Source organism: Gopherus evgoodei, chromosome 2, assembly GCF_007399415.2.
Source record: "Gopherus evgoodei ecotype Sinaloan lineage chromosome 2, rGopEvg1_v1.p, whole genome shotgun sequence".
Taxonomy (NCBI): domain Eukaryota; kingdom Metazoa; phylum Chordata; order Testudines; family Testudinidae; genus Gopherus; species Gopherus evgoodei.
The window spans coordinates 37,344,127-37,366,038 of NC_044323.1; the positions used below are offsets into that span (position 1 = coordinate 37,344,127).

The 21,912-nt window shown below is 40.2% G+C and overlaps 1 protein-coding gene across 2 annotated transcripts in view; it reads left to right on the plus strand.

The window, feature by feature from the left end:
• The window catches only part of NEBL (nebulette), a 439,204-nt gene that overhangs the window by 127,471 nt on the left and 289,821 nt on the right, over window positions 1–21,912 (plus strand). For both annotated transcript variants that reach the window (XM_030550411.1, XM_030550412.1), the window contains exon 3: window positions 18,672–18,756. In XM_030550411.1, the coding sequence (XP_030406271.1) occupies window positions 18,672–18,756 (85 nt within the window). The remainder of the gene's footprint in view (window positions 1–18,671; window positions 18,757–21,912) is intronic.

Sequence of the window (21,912 nt, forward strand, 5' to 3'; positions counted from 1 at the left end):
CTAGAAATTTGCACATTGCACAGTACTAAGAGTAAGTCAGTGATAACTGTCATGAAGGGAATCTTCTCCAGACATGGAATTCCAGATGAAGTCTTTAGTGATAATGGGCTGCAATTTTCCAGTGCAGATTTTAGGCAGTTTGCTATAGATTAGGGTTTTCGTCACAAAACATCAAGTCCAAATTACCTCCAATCAAATGGATTTGTGGAAAGGTCTATTTGGTCAGTAAATACCTCATTAAAAAGACTTTTGAATGTGAGGGTGATTTATGTAAAGCGTTACTGGTTTAGCGAGGTACACTCCTGGAAAATGGCTTTTCTCCAACTCAACTGTTAATGGGAAGAAGGCTCAGATCAAATTTGCCAATTACTGATAGCCTGCTTAAATCTCATAACAATGAAACCATGTGGGACATGAAAGAAAATCAGAAGTGGAAGCAGAAATAGTATTTTGACAAAAAGGCCCATGATCTCCCATCTCTTAACCCGGGTGATAGAGTGTGCCTAAGGAATCACACCTCTAATACTTGGGGTCAAACGAGTACCATTAAAGAACAGCTGCATCCAACAGACAGATTAGGGGGACACATTTCAATGTAATTGAAGGGATCTATGAGTAATCCCAGAAAGTTCCAACACATTGACAGCTGAGGTGGACTCTGGGCATTTCCCATCCCATCCAAACGCACAAAGGAGAAACTGTCAAGGAAGAAGAGACCAACTCAGATTGTAATGAAAGACGGATACTCATAAGATCAGTGTGGGAGATTAAACATCCTGAAAGACTCATGGAGACTTGCTAACTTGCCTGGAGAAGAGGTATTTGAGGAAAGTGAGTGGTAAAGACTCACTCAAGAGTGATGTGCTGATAACCTCTCCTCTCTAGGTAGTTTACACATTGGGTTTATGGAAATGTACTACTTGGATTGAGAATTTAATGCGTGTTAGCCAGTTTATATATGTGTAAAAAAGAGTTAATTTGTTTTTATTTAAGAGGGAAGATATAGAGATATGTTTGTAGAAGATTATAATTTAGAGACACTCCCTCATAAGGGACAGTATTATGAACATAAGAATTTAGAGATGTGCCCTGGAGGAGGGTTGGAAATGCTGTATGGCGGTGTGCACCAGTTCACCAGAGATGCTCTCCAGTTTGTTTTATTAAAGTTTTATTTTCTCATTCCCTGGGTTGTTATTAAATGAACCCCAAGATCTTTACAAGGACAGTCTCCCAACCTCCTCCACTCTCATGAGGAGATAAGTCAAAGTTGTGTGACTCATTTGTTCTGAGCAACCATAACTAAAGTTTGGTAAACTGTCAAATAGCTTATTAGCTGCCCTTTGGATTTTCAGTGAGTTTGGGTCTTCCACTCTCTTGGCAAGAACCTAAACAGTATTTTTCATAAGAGCCAAATAATACAACAAAGTAATCCCTGCTTGTGCTCAGTGATGTCTTTCTAGCACTCTTGTTTTTGTTCTCCCTTCCAGCTGGCTGTTGAGTGTTCCTTTGGTATAATTTACCATAATTTTGCATGATAATTCTGGCTTCTAGAAGCATAAATGAGTTGTCTAATGCAACTTGGTTTTTATGGGTTTGCAAAACAGATACAAACAGACAAAAGGAAAAAAATCTCTCACGTAGACAGAGAAGTGTAAGGTGGAAAACATGTAAGCAGGACATACAGAAGAAAAAATGTCTGCATTTTGTTCCGGGCTTACCACTAGTTTTCTTTGTCAGATTTAAGAGAAAGTGGAATGGCTGTGTTCCCACTTTCTTATATTTGTGACCTGATAGATAAATGGGCTAAGTTATTAACTCTGTACCTTGGCAATGTACCAAAATTTCAATTTCTAGCTGAGTATCAAATATGAAACCTAGCTGGAAACTGAAACCATAGCATGCCCAGTAGATAAAAATTAAATCAGTCTCTCCTGCTCTCCAACATCATCTTCATGTTAGATTTTACATCAAAACAATGATGCAGAATGAAGCTTCCATTTTGCTTATTTTGTTAAAATCCTTCATGTTTTTTAAAGGCAGCACTTAGGAAAATCCATAAAAGCTTCATGTTTAACTTCTCTGATATTTGTAGATGGATTCAGTACTATATAATGTGTTTGTATAAGAACAGTAAGCTGGCAAGACTTCCTCAATAAAGTTAGTTTGCTGCGTGATTTGGTAACCAGTAAGGTGCAAAATGAAGAGCTACAGATCGACATGACGTACGGTATATACACAGAAAACTCTTCATCCCTCCTCTGCACCCAGGGAAGGCCCAAGATAGAGAAAATTAAATGGTTCTGTGCAGAGGGAGGAGTTGTGTCAGAAAATAACACAGAAGTCCCATCTGTGAAGGCTGGTGGGGTTAGGTTCTGAATCTGGCCAGGGATGCCCCCCTTTAGAAATGTGCTGACCCCCTGGCAAATTGTATTTTTTGCTGGTAAAGACCCATCCAAACTTAGGGGTGAATTTGGCTCATGGTCTGACAGAGTATTATTTTTCTATATTACAATTTTATTTTATTTTAATTCCGTTACTCTTTGTAAGATTGAAAATCTGCATTTGAAAATAGTGGGGAAGGCTTAAGCTTTTACTGAACAAGGTATGGTGCCTTAGCATGCTGAGTGAAAACCACTTGATCTCTGGCAAGAAGAGACATTAATTGCATTACATAAAATCATTTGTTTTTTCAGGGATGAAGCCAGTTTCTTGTGTTAAGCAAAGGGACCAAAAATTCCCAACAAAAGTGAAAAAGACCCATGGTTAGATTCCAAAGTAACTGCCAATAGAAAAGGCTTAACAAATGTCACCTGACCTAGTAGGAATTTTCGCAGAGAGAGGAGGTGGGTTGGATCTAAAGGCTTAAATAGTAGAACCCATTCTCCTTTATTTACAATCTGGATAGGCCAGGACTTTGAGACACATAGATCTATACAAAATTTAATAGCAGGTTGTAAGTTTTAATAAATGTCCTTTCCTTTTCCTCTTGTAACTACTCTTTCTCCTGCATTAACAGTTATTTCTCTCACATTACATTTTTCAGTTTATGCTTAATGTAGTTTTTGTCATGCATGTTTATCTGTTGCATTTGGCCTGATATTTAGTGTACGCCACTTAATCCTCTTTGACAGCATCATTTAAGAGAGTTCACTTGGAGCACCTCTTGAACCCATGCTACTAAATTGTATTCCTTGTGGGTGGGTCTATTTGGTCTTCAGTGATTCACCTGTGACTGCTAGTGGCAAATTGCTCCAATGGCTTGAGATAAACGATTAGATGGGGAGGGTTCTGAGTTCCTACAGTGAATTCTTTTCAGGTGTCTGTCTGTTGGGTCTCGCTGACATGCTCAGGGTCTAACTGATCGCTGTATTTGGGGTCAGGAAAGAATTTCCCCCCTTGGTCCCATTGGCAGAGATCCTGTTTTTTTTTTGCCTTCCTCTGCAGCATGGGGCATGGGTCGCTTGCTGGTTTGAACAGCAATAAGTGGTGGATTCTTTGTAACTTGAAGTCTTTATATCATGATTTGAGTATTTCAGTAACTCAGGCAGAGATTATGGGTCTATTACAGGAGTGAGTGGGTGAAGTTCTGTGGCCTGTGATGTGAAGGAGGTCAGACTAGATGATCACGATGGGTCCCTTCTAGCCTTAAAGTCTATGAATCTATGAGCTGAAGCAAACAGGAGAAAGTTTGAACTGGAACACAAGCATATAAAGAGTCACATTTGATAAGTATGACAAGCTGGGGTTTAGCACCACTGTGGCATAACAGTGATTTTCCAGTAAAAGTTTCTTGCTGTGTCTGAAGGACAGGCATAGAACACACTTCTTTTTATGGCATTTAGGAAATAAACCGTTTAAAGTATATTACTGGTAAAAATGCAGTTATAGAAATGTAGCATTTAATAAACCATTGCATAGTCTTCTGACATGTATCTGTGATCACAGAAAGTGATTTTAATTGCTTGGGGAAGAGTTAGGTGAATGGTTTAAACAAAGTATAAATAACGATGATAGAACTAGGATGATGAAATTAATTTATAGTATTAGACGAGAAAAGAAATTCACAAAACATTCCTTTGTTGATACAGTGAGGCATTTTGTAAGATGAGGACCCCTGAAGTTAAGCCAGCATTACTTCCTACCAGTAATTTTTTAGCATAAATGCTTTTATTACTTAAAAACACCTCAGAATGCTATATAACGGTAGAAAAAAATTGCAAATGATCATGCTGTGTGAAATAATAGGATTTGGAAATTGCTTATATGTTTAATTATGATACCAACAGAGATGTAAACTGGTTGCCAGTTGTGTTAGGGATAGAAAAAGTTAAAACCATTTTAAGAAAACTTGAAATTTAAATGGGAAAGTTATAACTTGAATGGAAACTCTGGAATTGACTGAGTTTGATGAATATCTATTGATGCAACTTAATGGGGCAATGTCAGAGTTGGTAGCCCCAAAATTTAATCCCCTTCCACTTCTGTAAAACTCATTTTTATTCTCTGCCCCTCCCTTCTGTGTTTTTTATTAGCTTTCTAAAGAGATGGCTTTAACAATATTAACACACAGTAGTTATATAAGAAGCCACCATAGCCCCCATGAGTGTGCATGTTACACATCTCAGTTTGTTGTGCCAGCTCTGTTCTTGCAATTAATAAGAATCTTGCACTTTGGTTTCTGATTTTAATTATTTCATATTCTTGGGTTTAATTCTTCTGGTGCATAGAAGAAATAAAGGGTGTGTTGTTGTTTTTTTAAATTCAGGAGTAATTTTTAAGCAATGAAAGTGTTTTTACAAAAAATGTCTGTCAAAATATTTTCACTGCCTACCAGTGGCATAGATGTAAAGCTGATATTGTTCAAGATGGGGTTTCTGAGCTTTTCATGATGTGGGTCTTTAAGAAATCTACGAGTATTACAGAAATCATCCAAAATATTACAAACTGATGTTTTATTATTCAGTGAAGCTTATATCTGTGCTGTAACCTCTTCAAACCACAGCGCACGCACACATGTGCATAGCCCTTTTTCCCTCCCCATCAACTACCAGTGCTGTTTGTACTGACCTTGCTATTATAGTCATCTCTGTGTTTCTGGTTTCCTGCTTCCACACCATCCACCAGCTCTCTTGCAGTCTTTTTGGATCCGTGGTAGCAGTGATCACTTGTTTTCCACAATCTCTGTCAATTTTCAGCCTCCATTCTGGTGCTGTTGGTATCACAGCCCTCTGCTCAGCTGGTTGCTACTCTTTTCTTTTTAATTTTCAAATCGCCACCATCCCCTAAGGTTTTGGGTACACAGAAAGACCCCTTTCCAATAAGCTAGGACTCTTCAGCCAAGTGCTTACTTAAAAAAAGAGTTTTTTGGATGTTGAAGATGAAATAGAAAAAAATATTCTTGAAGTAGAAGAAAATATTACCCAGCAATAAACTAACCATTAATTAAAAAAAGCAACATTAATAACTAAATGTACATTGTATCATTACAAAATGAACAATTTGGAAATTTAAAAAATGTATTGTAAGTTGATAAGCTAATTAACAAGCATCACAAAAATAAAGAATATCTGGGGAAGGTCATATTTAATATTAATCCTTAACAGAGAAGAAAAAGAAAAATCTTAAAGGGGAGGAAATGGAAAAGAAAAAGGAATAAGGGGAGGAAGAAAAAGTAAATTACAAATTACTTTTCCTCTTTCTTATCTAATGCTTGCATTGGCCTGTTTATATTTCTCTTTACCTCCTTTCTCCTTTCTTTTCTTTTACAAGTGCAAATCTTATGAAGATGTTGTTGGTTTTCATCCTATCTCTGTTATGTAACTGATTCAGAGAGTAGGAATGATTTTAGTCAATGGGAATTTTGATATTGACTTCAAGAGGTATGTCTACACTGCAGCTGGGAGTGAGCCTCTATGCCCAGGTAGACAGACTCCTGTGAGAGGGGATTGAGCCAGTACGCTAAAAATAGCAGTGGGGATGTTGTGGCTTGGGCTGTTAAGTCCACCCAGCCCCTCTGGGTCTGAGCTTAAGTGGTCTGTACTGGACACTCAATGTCTGCTCTGTTATTTTTAGCACGCTAGCTTGAGTTGTGCTAGCATAAATCTGTTTACCAGGATATAGTGAGGTCAGGATTTCATAAGAACATAACATAAGAACATAAAAATGGTCTTATCGGGTCAGACCAAAGGTCCATGTAGCCCAGTATCTGTCTACTGACAGTGGCCAATGCCAGGTGCCCAATAGGGAGTGAACCTAACAGGCAATGATCAAGTGATCTCTCTCCTGCCATCCATCTCCATCCTCTGACAACTAGAGGCTACGGACACCATTCTTTATCCATCCCCTGGCTAATAGCCATTCATGGACTTCACTACCATGAATTTATCCCGTTCTCTTTTAAACACCGTTATAGTCCTCACCTTCACAACCTCCTCAGGTAAGGAGTTCCACAAGTTGACTGTGCGCTGCATGAAGAACAACTTATTTTTGTTTGTTTTAAACCTACTGCCTATTAATTTCATTTGGTGACCCCTAGTTCTTGTATTATGGGATAAGTAAATAACTTTTCCTTATCCACTTTCTCAACATCACTCATGATTTTATATACCTCTATCATATCCCTCCTTAGTCTCCTCTTTTCCAAGCTGAAGAGTCCTAGCCTCTTTAATCTTTCCTCATATGGGACCCTCTCCAAACCTCTAATCATTTTAGTTGCCCTTCTCTGAACCTTTTCTTGTGCTAGAATATCTTTTCTGAAGTGAGACCACATCTGTACGCAGTATTCAAGATGTGGGCGTACCATGGATTTATATAAGGGCAATAATATATTCTCAGTCTTATTCTCCATCCCCTTTTTAATGATTCCTAACATCCTATTTGCTTTTTTGACTGCCTCTGCACACTGTGTGGACATCTTCAGAGAACTATCCACGGTGACTCCAAGATCATCTTCCTGACTCGTTGTAGCTAAATTAGCCCCCACCATATTCTATGTATAGTTGGGGTTATTTTTTCCAATGTGCATTACTTTACATTTATCCATATTAAATTTCATTTGCCATTTTTTGCCCAATCACTTAGTTTTGTGAGATCTTTTTGAAGTTCTTCACAATCTGCTTTGGTCTTAACTATCTTGAGTAGTTTGGTATCATCTGCAAACTTTGCCACCTCACTGTTTACCCCTTTCTCTAGATCATTTATGAATAAATTGAATAGGATTGGTCTTAGTACTGACCCTTGGGGAACACCACTAGTTACCCCTCTCCATTCTGAGAATTTACCATTAATTCCTACCCTTTGTTCCCTGTCTTTTAACCAGTTCTCAATCCATGAAAGGACCTTCCCTTTTATCCCATGGCAGCTTAATTTACGTAAGAGCCTTTGGTGAGGACCTTGTCAAAGGCTTTCTGGAAATCTAAGTACACTATATCCACTGGATCCCCCTTATCCACCTGTGTGTTGACCCCTTCAAAGAACTCTTAATAGATTAGTAAGACACGATTTCCCTTTACAGAAACCGTGCTGGCTATTGCTCAACAGTTTGTTTTTCTATGTGTCTGACAATTTTATTCTTAACTATTGTTAATTTGCCCGGTACCGATGTTAGACTTACCGGTCTGTAATTGCCGGGATCACTTCTAGAGCCCTTTTTAAATATTGGCATTACATTAGCTAACTTCCAGTCATTGGGTACCGAAGCCAGTTTAAAGGACAGGTTACAAACCTTAGTTAATAGTTCCACAACTTCATATTTGAGTTCTTTCAGAACTCTTGGGTGAATGCCATCTGGTCCTGGTGACTTGTTAATGTTGAGTTTATCAAAATTAATTCCCAAACCTCCTCTAGTGACACTTCAATCTGTGACAGTTCCTCAGATTTGTCACCTACAAAAGCCAGCTCAGGTTTGAGAATCTCCCTACCATCCTCAGCCCTGAAAACTGAAGCAAAGAATCCATTTAGTTTCTCCGCAATGACTTTACGTCTTTAAGCGCTCCTTTTGTATTTCTATCATCAAGGGACCCCACTGGTTGTTTAGCAGGCTTCCTGCTTTTGATGTACTTAAAAAACATTTTGTTATTACCTTTGGAGTTTAACCTAACATGTTAATCTTGTAGTGAATCCTGATATCATTTCACCACTACTTGCAAATTGATAGATCTTTTAAATCAGTGCACACTATAATTTTTAAATTTTTACTTTTAGTCTCATATTTTGTTTTCTATCTGGATTGCTCCATTAGAGAGATTGAAAAATGACCACATTATAGTCTGTCCTCTCCTTAATATATTAGTACATATGCAAGGTAACAGGGAAGTGAAATGCCCAAATTGGTAGATAGGCACCAGTTGGAGCCAATTTTAGGAAAGGCGCAGTTTGGTTTTAGAAGAGGCAATGGGACAACAGATGGAATGTTGGTGGAAAAGAAGCTGGATGGAAACATTGAGCACGTTTGTTTTTTTCTGATTTGGACAGAGTACCTAGGAGACTGCTGGTACCTCTGTTACATATCTGTGTGGTACTAGAAGACTTTGTCCAGATGGTGATGAGTTTGCATGATGGTTCCATTGCAAAAATAAGGATGCCCTTGGTGTAATGGAGGGGTTTGAGGTCAGGGTTGGACTCCACCAGGGATCAGCACTTAGTCTGTTAGTATTCATTATTGTGGTGGGAGCAAATCCAAATGGAAAGTAATACAAAGTTGACTTAAGCAAATGACATTGTGCTAATGGCTGAGAATGAGGAAGATTTGGTCTGGGTGACTGATGCATGGAACAGGGAACTAATAAACTTTGGTTTCAAAATGAGTAAAGAAAAGACAGAAGTCATGGGGGTGACTGGTGCATAACAGGACAGATGAATATCAACATCAGGGGCCAGTGCCTAAATCAGGTTTCAGTGTTTAAGTACCTTGAGGACTGATTAATGGCAAATGGAGAAATCAACAGATAACAGAAAGCATGGCTGCTGAATGCAGGGGGGTCTGGTGCAAGATAAAGGGAGTGATTTATGATAAATGGATGTTCCAGATGCTTAAGGACAATTATACAAAACCATGGTAAGACTAGCTCTTCTGTATAGATCTAAGGCATGAGAATCCAAAGAGAGGCACTTGGGAAGACTTGAAGCTATTGAAATAAGATGTTTGAGGGCAATAAGGGTGACATTCTTGGACCATATGAAGAATGATGTAATCAGGAGTGAAACTAAGGTCTATGGTCTCAGAGACAAACTGCGAGAGAAGAGGCTGAGATGGTATGGGCATGTATGAAGGATGGCTTAAAGGAATCCTCTAAGGGAGGCATTTGACATTAGAGTTCATGGGGAGAGAATGAGGATAACCAAGGAAACGGGAGGACAGAGTGGATAGGGAGCAAATGTTGAACTGGCAGGCCTGGAAAAGACTGACCTGAACCCAGCTGGCTAGGAAAAGGGGAAGAGGAAGAAGGTAGATAGGCACCATTGACTTTTGATGGAAGTTGGCTGTTAGTCATTTGTGTGTTTGAATTTCCTCAGTATATATGTAATCCAGAGCTATTATGGGGACAAATACAAAGATACAATAATAGATGAAGAGACTCAAAAATTAAAAGAACCATTAACAATATAGGAATAACATAACCTGTGAACTGAAATATGCCTATGATACTGATCCTTGGGTTAACTTGAGACAACTCCTGGTCAAGATATTTGAAGATATCACTCCTCAGGTCATGTAATATGACCTGCCTTTCACTTTCTGGGATAGAATCAGAATTGTAGATCTGAAAGGAATCTCGAGAGGTCTTCTAGTCCCACCTCCTGCACTCATGGCAGGAGTAAGTATTATAGAGACCATCCTTCAAAGGTGTTTGTCTAACCCTGCTATTAAAAATCTCCAATGATGCAGATTCCACACCTCACTAGGCAATTTATTCCAATGCTTTACCACCCTGACAGGAATTTTTTCCTGATGTCCAGCCTTACCTGCCCTTGCTGCAATTTAAGCTCAATTTAATTGCATCTTGTCCTATCCTCAGCGATTAAGAACAATTTTTCTCCTTCCTCCTTGTAACAGCCTTTTATGTACTTGAAAACTTATCATGTCCACTCTCAGTCTTCTCTTCTCCAGATTAAACAAACTCAGTTTTTTCAGTCTTCCCTCTTAGGTCATGTGTTTTAGACCTTTAATCATTTTTGTTGTTGTTCTCTGGACTTTTTCCAGTTTGTCCACATCTTTCCTGAAATGTGGCACCCAGAGCTGGACACAATACTCTAGTTGAGGCCTGATCAGCGTGGAGCAGAGTGGAAGAATTACTGTACTTCTCGTGTCTTGCTTACAATACTCCTGCTAATACATCCCAGAATGATGTTTGCTTTTCTTGCAACAGTGTTACACTGTTGACTCATATTTATTTTGTGATCGGCTATGACTCCCAGATCGTTTTCTGCAGTACTCCTTCCTAGGCAGTCATTTCCCATTTTGAATGTGTGTAACTGATTGTTCCTTCCAAAGTGGAGTACTTTACATCAATGTTTCTCAAACTGGGGTCGCCGCTTGTGCAGGGAAAGCCCCTGGTGGGCCGGGCCAGTTTGTTTACCTGCCCCTTCCGCAGGTCTGGCCGATCGCGGCTCTGACTGGCTGCAGTTCACTGCTCCAGGCCAAAGGAAGCTGCTGGAAGTGGCAGCCAGTACATCCCTCGGCCCATGCCGCTTCCAGTGGCCCCCATTGGCCTAGAGCGGTTAACCGTGGCCAGTGGGAGCCACAATTGGCTGGACCTGCAGACGGGGCAGGTAAACAAACTGGCCCGGCCCATCAGGGGCTTTCCCTACACAAGCGGCGGCCCCAGTTTGAGAAGCGCTGCTTTTCGTTGTCCTGATTGAATTTTATCCTATTTACTTCAGACCATTTCTCCAGTTTGTCGAGATCATTTTGAATTTTAATCCTCTCCTCCAAAGCACTTGCAACCACTCCCAGCTTATTATCAACTGCAAACTTTGTAAGTGTATTCTCCATGACATTGATGAAGATACTGAACAGAACTGGACACAGAACTGATCCCTGTGGCACCCCACTTAATATACCCTTCCAGCTTGACTATGAGCCATTGATAACTACTCTCTGGAAATGGTTTTCCAACCAATTATGCAACCACCATATAGTAGCTCCATCTAGGCTGTATTTCCTTAGTTTGTTTATGAGAAGGTCTGTGAGACAGTATCAAAAGCCTACTAAAGTCAAGATGTACCACATCTACCGCTTCCTCCCATCCACAAGACTTGTTCCTCTGTCAAAAAAGCTATTAGGTTCGTTTGACATGTTTTGTTCTTGACAAATCCATGCTGACTGTTACTTATCACCTTATTATCTTCTAGATGTTTGCAAATTGATTGCTTAATTATTTGCGCTATTATCTTTCCGGGTACAGAAGTTAAACTGGCTGGTCTGTAATTCCCCGGGTTGTCCTTATTTCCCTTTTTATAGATGGGCACTATATTTGCCCTTTTCCAGTCCTCTGGAATGTCTCCCATTCTTCCATGATTTTTTGAAGATAATTGCTAATGGCTCAGATATCTTCTCAGGTCCTTGAGTGTTCTAGGATGTATTTCATCAGGCCCTTGAGACCTGAAGACATCTAACTTCACTAAGTAATTTTTAACTTGTTCTTTCCCTACTTTAGCCTCTGATCCTACCTCATTTTCACTGGTATTCTCTATGTTAGACATCCAATCGCTACTAACTTTTTTGGTGAAAACTGAAACATACAAGTCATTTAGCACTTCTGCCATTTCCACATTTTCTGTTGTTGTTTTCCCCTCTCATTGATTAGTGGGCCTACCCTGTCCTTGGTCTTCCTCTTTTTTCTAATGTGTTTGTAGAATGTTTTCATGTTACCCTTTATATTTCTATCTAGTTTAATCTCATTTTGTGCCTTAACCTTTCTAATTTTGTCCCTACATATTTGTGATAACTGAGTTAGGCCAGTTACTCAGCTCGCTTGCTAGAGAAGCCTGAGAATAGGGTGCTCCCAGACTCAGTTTGACTGTTTTTTGCATTCTCTTCAGCAGATGAGTCTGCAGCTGAAGTTTTCTTGGCAACATAATGCAGATAGCATAATGTTCTGTGGCACCTGTCTATTCAACTTCACAGATCCATCCCAAAATAACCTACAAGTTAGCTGATTACAATAAGGAAGTTGATGACCATTATGAGAAAGTTTCAGATTCAGAATACCCTGTTTCCATTGTCTGAAGTTGTCTGTATGTGGACACTTGTGTTCAAGTAGTAGGTTTGTTCCTTTTTCCTCATTATCTTCAGTAGTCGCCTTTGTCTCCAAGCAGAAAGAAACATAACAGTATTAGCCATAATCTTCTCCTCTGATCCTTCATTAGTATTGGAGGTTAAGGAATCTTAATGCTCTGTGCTAACATATGTTTTCAAATGTACAAGGATGGTATGTTTTTTACTTCTAAAACAAGCTCATATCCTTTTTCTTCACATCTGATGCTAACAATTATTGCTTAGTAATGTCTAATCTTCTGCATGTTATGATTAAGATATGCAGTACCAAAAGTAACCTTTAATACTCTGAGGCTTTCTTCCACTAGGGATGCTATGCTATATGAGTAAGAGGAGCAGAAAGATCTTTAATACATTTGTTATCAAACTTTTCAGAATAGCATTGGCTATTATCCATAGCCCAAATGTTACCCGTCACCGTAGCTATTTGTGGAGTAAAAGCCTCAAGTTTTTGCTTCATAATTTTCTTTCATAGATTTTATTACTTGCTACATCTCATCCAAACCAACTCAGCCCCTTCTCCCTTTGGATTTTCTGGATAGTCTTCCAATATTTAGGTGGCAAACTGGAACAACCATCTGTTTCACTTCAAATAAGAAGTACAGAGGCACAAATTAAAAATCTCCAAAAGCCAATTGTCAAAACATTAATAGAGGAATACTACATTCTAGTTTTCAAATTAAGCCAGTTGCTGCAAGGGAATCCACCTTTCATATAAACATAGTAGCTACCTTTCAAATCCTATAGCCAATCATAACCCAACCTTCAGATCCACTGTGGATGAATTGTTAAATTGAAACAAGATCAAAATCTTTCATCGTCACCTCATTGCTCCAGTCTTCCAGCACCAAGACCTCCTAGCTAGATTCTGCCTCCTTGAAAAACCCTTCAATCAATCTCTGCAGTCAAGTGCATCCTGATAGGAAACTTCAAAGAGCAGAGAAATTCCAGCTACAGCTTCACAGCAGAGAGCACAGCTGAGCAAGAACTTCAAAGTGAGAAGTTGTCTGCTGATAAGTTTCATGTCTGATCCACAACATGATCAAAACTTCCTACCACCTCACCTTTCTGGTACTTAACGTCTCAGCAGACAAGACTGTACTCTCATGGGTAAGGTAGAGAATCAAGGTGAGAACACAGTTGAATCTTGCTAATTTGTACTAATACCTGGGTGACTGACTGAGAATTACTGAAATTGTGAATTAGCAAAATAGAACAAAACAGAACAAAAAAGCAAGGGTCAGGGATGAGGAAATGAACTTCTTTTCACTGACATTTTCAATTGCAGTTTATTTTTAAACAATTAATACTTCATAATATACTACTAAATGGGATTAGGGTATTTTGTAAAAATAATGAATTTTAGTAATACAAGACCTCGTTAAAGCATCTGCTGTTTTGCTGGAATTTTCAAGGCACTTGCAAGAGTTAAGCATCCCAGATCCCACTGACATTCAGTGGCAGTTGGGTGCCTAACTCCCTGAGGCTCCTCTGAAAATTAAAGTCTTAAGTTTTTATGCAAGGTGTGAGACTCTACCAGGTTTTTAGGATGAAAACCAGGAAATGTTGAATGATTTACCTACTTTATGTGAGATTTTATATATCTATATATCTCTGTATATAAAGATAACTAGATATGGGCAAACTCATTTGTAAGCAGACCTGAACCTTTGTCCCTGCCTTTGAATCTAACCTTTTTATGAGGCTCAGGAAAGTTTGAATCTTGACCGTTTTTCTCCCGATTACTTTCCATTTTTGTGCACAGCTACGTTTTCTGTGTCCTGTCAAGACTGCTTTCAGAATGGTAGCTGAGTTAGTTGGTATCAGCAAAAACAGCAAGGAGTCCTTGTGGCACCTACTTCCACTTTAACTGAATTGTCTCGTTAGCGCTGACCCCATACTTGGTAAGGTAATTCCCATCTTTTCATATACTGTGTATATGTACTTGCTACTGTATTTTCCACTCCATGCATATGATGAAGTGGGTTTTAGCCCACAAAAGCTTATGCCCAAATAAATTTGTTGGTCTCTAAGGTACCACAAGGACTTCTCATTGTTTTTGTCAAGACCGAGAAGAGCTGAAATACCCTACCTGCGAGTTTTCATTACTTTTGGTGCTCTCTGAAAGTGGACATGCAGCTGAAAATCTCATGAATAAGCATTTTCGGGGAAATGTTTATGCCAGTCTTGTGGACTGAACATGTGACTAATATCTGGAAAAGCATGCAAACTTTCATATGATTTCCTGAATCTTTGTGGGCTTCACAGTTATTATTTTAAACTCACAAAAATGATGGAAGTATTCCCTAAATACAGAGATATTCAGTTGTAGCTTTATTAACCAGTCAAGCTGTGCAGCTGAAACTAGCAGTGTAGTAACATAGTGAAAAAATATCATGCAATGCATATAGATTTGTTCTGGCACTTCTTGTATAGATCTTTATACAGGATTATCTCTGATAGCATTAGCTTGATCAGACATATTGCTTAAATGTCGTGCTGACAAAGACTTAAAACAAAACAAAATAAAAAATCCTTTGAACATTGCCATTAAATTGCTGGCATGACATCAGTCCCCTTAACAAATTCCCTGCTTTTCTCATGGCCACAATATACCAAGATAAAAGGGAAGCACAGCAACAGAGTTATCAATTATTATGATATCTCTACTGACTTGTGAATTAAAAGCTGCTGGCATCCATCCCCACATCTATATGCACAATGTTTTACAGAAATACAGCAGGTTCTTAAGCAAATATTTAGGAAACAAAATGTGACTGGCCTAACACTTCCTTACATTTAGCAGGTAATCAGCCAATAGCTATAAGAGAAGATAAATTATACAACAATTATTGCCATTAATGAACCTTAGAGAATTTATAGGACAATTTGTCTTATGTAATGATATTTTTAATAAACATGAAGCCATTTTTGGCTTTATTATATTAAAAACAAACAAATGGTTAAGATAATATTTACATTTAGCACCATCCACACTTAATGGCTTGAGACAGGAATTTCCATAAACTAGAGGGCCTATAACTAAAACTGTATCTCTTTGTTTTGGTGGACTATGTGGGTGGTTTCACAAATCAGCTGCAGAGGATAAGATAATTCATTCTAGAACACTGCTGGTAATTAATTTTGCAAAATGATCTCATTTTTATAAATTGAAAAAACTTAGAATCACAATGAGTAATACATTGGGGTAAACAGTTAGCATGATGTTCAGATAAATACCATTTTTAATGAAAACAGTTTTATCACTTCTGTAGGGAGAAGTACATATGCTTAATGGTTTACTCTAGTTCTTTTAAAAAATCTGTTTTGGTTTATAATACAAACATTTATTAAATACCTGTTATGGGTCCTAGATACCTTCGCCTTAAATTTAAAATACAACACTAATTTTTGTTTAAAGTAATTAGTGATTTTGGCTACCAATTTATGGAGCAAACCATTGCACCTAAAAGTAATTTAGAATAAATAGCTAGTATATGTGGCTGGATGAAATGCACAGTCTTATTTTCTAGACTGCATACTAAGTTTAATTTGGGAAACATTATGTTAAAAAGACACACAGTCTCCATCTTTTCTGTCCTCACACGTCCCCAAGTCAAGAGGAACATTAGGAGGCTAGGCCTCCATACTGTGGGCCAAACTGTCACTATATTTGCCAAAGATGCATATAAATAGCAAACCTCACTTGTATTCAGAGCTGCTGGTGGTGGATCTCAGACCCAAAAGCCTGATGGTGTCAGGACAACTTTTTCTGCCTACATGAATTGCTGAAGACTTAATGGACTTTTGAGATGGAAAAGGTCTAGGTCAGAATGAGCTCTCCCAATCCACATTGTTGGGCTCTGCAGGATTAAAACCCTTCCCATCTTTTCTGGCTTCCTCACATACTGTCTTCTGCCCCAGTACATATCAGTGGAGAGCTCTTCATACTCATCTTCTTTTTCTATCAACAAATCAGCTCTGAAAAATAGAGAAAGAATAAGGCAAACGATGGCTGGAATGACTTACTCCATTTTACAACTTACAGGAATAAATTGGCTGATGTAACTAAGAGGTGCTATAGTAGGTTGACAGGTTTACATCCATGGGGCTGATCTGTGAACATGACTTTTCTGTAATCTACACCCTATTCCTATATCTGTTCCAAGACTTGCTGGGAACTAGCAGATATTGATATCAGCTGGCTCTGTGCACCTGTATAAATAGGAGCTATCTTCAGGTTATGTAGTTCTGAAGTTGCCTTCCTTTTCTGGATTCGGAGTCACCTTTTTCCCCACAGGAATACAAGAGTATGTCTATACTACCCGCGGGACTGGTGAGCAGCAATCAATCCAGCGGGAATTGATTTATCGCCTCTAGTCTAGACACGATAAATCGACCTCTGAGCACTCTGCCGTTAACTCCGGTACTCCACCAGGGCGAGAGGCGCAGGCGGAGTTGACGGGGGAGCATCAGCAGTCAACCTACTGCAGTGAAGACACCATGCTGAGTAGATCTAAGTATGTTGACTTATTCACATAGTTGAAGTTGAGTAACTTAGATCGATCCTTCCCCCCAGTGTAGACAAGGCCTAAGAAGCATCGGAGTTGGGGCATATATGTATTAAAATCACAAAGCCCTTCCTCTTCTAAGAATATAATAAAGAATAATAGAATTAGTTGGAAAATAACGCCCCTCCCCTGAAAATTTCATCTTTTCTGTGAAAAATCAAAAACTGAAAAATATTAGCCAAAACCCGAAAATTTCAATTTGGAAATGCTGCCACTGTGCCTCATTATATTTGTCGTTTAAGTGTTTATGCCATTATTCTTCTCTGTGGGCTGGACTCCATGGATGAACTGCATCTTCCATGATACGCAATAATATACTTTCTTGCTGAGCTACCATAGTGCATTATGGCAGCCACAGTGTGGTTGGGGAGCCTGGCCCACATAAGAGAATGAGGACATGAGACATCTGAATAAAATTATCAATACCAACATTTCTGAATTGAAAGTTTTCAGCCTTTGATTGAAAACCAAACACTTTCCAGTTTTCAGGTGTTTAGTTTTTAAATGCAAAGTCTATTTTTTCCACAGAATGCAGAAATGGTTCATGAAAAATTTTGTTTTGTGAAAGGCCCAATTTTCTGGCAAAAAAAGAAAAATGTTTTTAGTAGTAGTTGTACATTGATTTAGAGATTGTGCCTGTTGCTGAAATAATCCTTTAGAGAAGTCCTTGAATTTGTACATGGTGAAGTATTATGGTTATTATTATTTCTGACTATTTATAGCCTTGTTTTACAATGGAAATTATATTGCAAACATTGCTGTATGAAGATTATATATGTTTTAACTAAACTTCTGAAATATTTGATATCCAAATGAAAAAGTTGGCAGACTATATAGCAAGTTATCTAAATGTATGGGTGCTTCAACATAATCATAAATTGAATCTTTGCTTTTGGATTGAGACTTAAGCTTTTAGCAAGAAGATTGTAAGAATCAGTTTCTTTATGGTTCTTCTTCCTTGTGAGCAAGTCTTGGTTTAGCTGTTTTCTTATTTCCCATCTTTCATATAAAATTTTTTAATTGTAGGTGATTCAGAAGAAGACTTGTGATAAAACCATGAAAAACGAACAAATTATTGTTCTGTGGGAGAGTCATACATTGTGATGAGCATGACTTGACTGTCAAAGGTGTCTGTAAAATAGCAAATAACAAGAATATATTACAATGATGTAAAATTTTAAATTGAAGAAGAGATTCACAGTAACTTTCAATATTGAGGTTTTTTTTGCAGTGCAGTCTTTGATATTGAATGTCATTTATTTTTACATATAGAAGTATGTTGACACTATTAACATTAAAAAGTTTGACATTTCTGTACATGTAATGTCAGTATAACCTTGCTGGATCGTGTAGATTTCAGCACTGGTGTGATTTTCATCCCAAACACCCCGGTATTCTAAATATGATTTATTTGACCTTTTTTTTTTTCCATAAAGCAATCCTATTTTACTGCATTTTAGCTTAGTCTTAATTCAGTATAAAAATATCCTACATAGGGGAAAACACAGTTAAGCATAGTATCTGTTCTATTTCATTCTACACAACAAATTTTTCACAAATCATGCTGACCAGTTAGAGTTCACAGTGGATATATGGGATATAGACTAATTATAGTAACTCTCTCATGTTTGTGCAATGCATGCCCAACACACAGATATTTTACCAGAATTTTTAAATGTTATAGTAACTAGTTTTAACACAAAACTAGCCAACTATAAAATCCAGGTGTCAATTTAAATGAAGTGGCAAAGAATATTGGGATGCAATTTACTTTCCAGAACATGTAGATATTCCCTATTTGATGTTGTGATTTTTTTTTCTAGACACTACCCGAAACAATCCTTCACTACGGTGGCAGATACACCAGAAAACCTTCGTCTGAAGCAACAAAGTGAATTGCAGAGTCAGGTAATCATTGACTTAGTTTTTGTATTTCATTAATATTAGATAATCAGGTCAACTTTTCTATCAGCTTTTCATTGCAGCATGAGTGTTCTTTTGGTATTAGGTTTCAAACGGGTAGCCCTGTTAGTGTGTGTCAGCAAAAACAATGAGGAGTTCTTGTGGTACCTTAGAGACTAACATTTGTTTGGGCATAAGCTATAACCCACTTCATCAGATGCATGGAGTGAAAAATACAGTAGGCAGGTATAAATATACAGCACATGGAAAAATGGGAATTGCCTTACAAAGTGGGGGGTCAGTGCTAACGAGGCAAATTCAGTCAGGGTGGATGTAGCCCATTCCCAAGAGTTGACAAGAAGGGGTGAATATCAACAGAGGGAATATTACTGTTTGCAGTGCTAACGAGGTTAATTCAATCAGGGTGGATGTGGCCCATTCCCAATAGTTGACAAGAAGGTGTGAGTATCAACAGAGAGAAAATTACTTTTTGTAGTGACCCAGCCACTCCCAGTCTTTATTCAGACCTAATTTGATGGTGTCAAGTTTGCAAATTAATTCTAGTTCTGCAGTTTCTCGTTGAAGTCTGTTTTTGAAGTTTTTTTGTTGAAGAATGGCCACTTTAAAGTCTGTTATTGAGTGTCCTGGGAGGTTGAAGTGCTCTCCTTCTGATTTTTGAATGTTACAATTCTTAATGTCTGATTTCTGTCCATTTTTTCTTTTGTGTAGTGACTGTCTGATGTAGCCAGTGTACATGGCAGAGAGGCATTGCTGGCACATGATGGCATATATCACATTGGTAGATGTGCAGGTGAATGAGCCCCTGATGGTGTAGCTGATGTGGTTAGGTTCTATGATGGTGTCCCTTGAACAGATATGCGGACAGAGTTGACAATGGAGTTTCTTGCAGGGATTGGTTCCTGAATAAAGACTGGGAGTGGCTGGTGTGGCTCCCTGTGGTGTGATTATTAGGTGGGTTTGAATCTGCGTTGAGCATTGTGCTAGTCACTCCTTTTTAGGGGAGCTGGAAAGGAATGTTTTCCCTCACCACCATATTGGCTTTGATGGAGCAGGGTTTTTTCGCCTTTCCCACAGTGAATGTTAGGGAACACCTATTATAATGAGCACACAAGATGTGGTAGGCTAAATGTCATAACTTATTTGGTAAGTGTGGGATGGATGTCCAGTGCAGGTACTCCATAGGGAAGACATCCAGTGACCAGAGAAATGGCCTGATAAAGGACTTAAAAAGGAGGTGCTGGTTAAAGGAATGGAAAGATGTGGGTTTGGGGCTCCTATGGTTGGAATGGCAGGGAGCCAAGCCCCCTCTCGTATAGCCCATCTAATCCCTCCTATGGGAGTTGTGGGGTGGATGGTAAGGTTCTTCTTCGAGTGATTGCTCATATCCATTCCAGTCAGGTGTGTGCGCGCCGCGTGCATGTTCGTCGGAGAAACTTTTACCCTAGCAACACTTGGTGGGTCGGCTGGGCGCCCCCTGGAGTGGCGCCGCATGTATACCCCAGCCAACCCAGCCACCCTTCAGTTCCTTCTTACTGCCTGTGTCGGTCGTTGGAACAGTGGAGTGCGGCTTAGCTGACCTCCACCTTCCCTAGCTACTCATAGTTTTTCTTCTCATTGTTATATCCATAGTTGTAGTTAATTGTTCTTCTATACATAGTTCGTTAGATTTAGTTATAATTCATAGTTATAGTTGTTAGTTAGTAATTGTTTGCGGGGTTCGGGGGGTAGCCCCTTCCCCGCACCCGGTGCTGGAGCTCATGCCTGGCTCACGGGGTTTCAAGCAGTGCTCGGCCTGTCACAGGCCGATGCCAGCAGGAGATCCCCACCACTCCTGTTTGAAGTGCCTCGGGGAATCGCACTTATCTGCTAAGTGCTCAATTTGCAAGGCTTTTAAGCTGAGAACTAAGAAGGCGCGGGACATCAGGTTGAAGCAGCTCCTCATGGAAACGGCCCTGACACCTTCGCCTTTGGCACCGAGCACGAGCCAGTTGGTGAGCAGAGGCACGCCTACGGCACTGGGCATTGCCGGTACGACTAAGGACTCCTGGCACCGGCCACTGCCGGCACCGAAATCGACTCTGTGCTGCTCCCTCTCCCCGAGGTCGAAGACCGCAAAGGCTCAGACGGCTCTGACAACACCCGCATCGCAGCCAGATACTGCACCTAGGTCGGACTGCCTGGCACCAATACCTGCTGCGGCGCCGCCTAAACTGGCAGCGTCGACTTCAGCCCCACGAGGGCTGTTGAGTCCGGCACCTGACAGCTCCCTGGCACCTGCCGTGGTAGAGCTCACTTTGCCGTCTACTCTGGAGACGTTTTTGCGGCGAGAGACTTAATCGCCATTACCGATGCAGCACCGCCCCTACCCCCGGCACTGCCGATGCGGGTACTACAATCCATGGGCAAGCCGACCCTGACCAGACTGCCGTCTGTCAGCGTAGCGGACCGGCACTGCTCAAGGTCACGATCCCGCAGACACTCTAGGTCGAGACGTCGCTCCCACTCTCGACGCTGCTCCCAGTCCCGGCACCGTTTCTCTCCATGGCAGCAGTCGGACTCGCGGCACCGGTCAGACTCACGGCGCCGGTCAGTCTCTCACTCCCCGACCCGCTACTCGCAGTACCGCTCCAGTTCCCGGCACCGACCCAGGCACCGTACCTCCTGGAGCAGATCACGATGTAGAGACTCGAGATCCCGGTTGACCTCCTGGCACCGGTCCGGTCGCAGGTCCCGGTCTCGTTCTCGGTACCGCTCTGCGTACCGGCACCGGTCCCCACAGTCGAGGGGTGCGAGATCCGTCAGGACTTCGGCTCCAGGCTTCTCTGCTCCTCCATGGCCGTCCAGACAGACGTCCGTATCCTCCCATGCGGACAGCTGTTATGACCGGGACCGTGATACAGAGGTGCCTACGGGGGTTTTTCAGGGCTCACGGCCTCAGGATGTAGGACCTCAACAGTGGTCCTTTTGGACACCCTGGGCATACCATCAAGCCCAGGGTGCTCCCCTAGTCCAGACCCGCTCTACTGCCTCAGAACATCGGGCACCAGAGGCCACCATTTCCTGCCCCCCTGTGGTTGAGTCGGAAGAGCACGTAACACATCCTCCGGACTCCCCGGGGCAGCTGGAGCAGGAACCATCGCA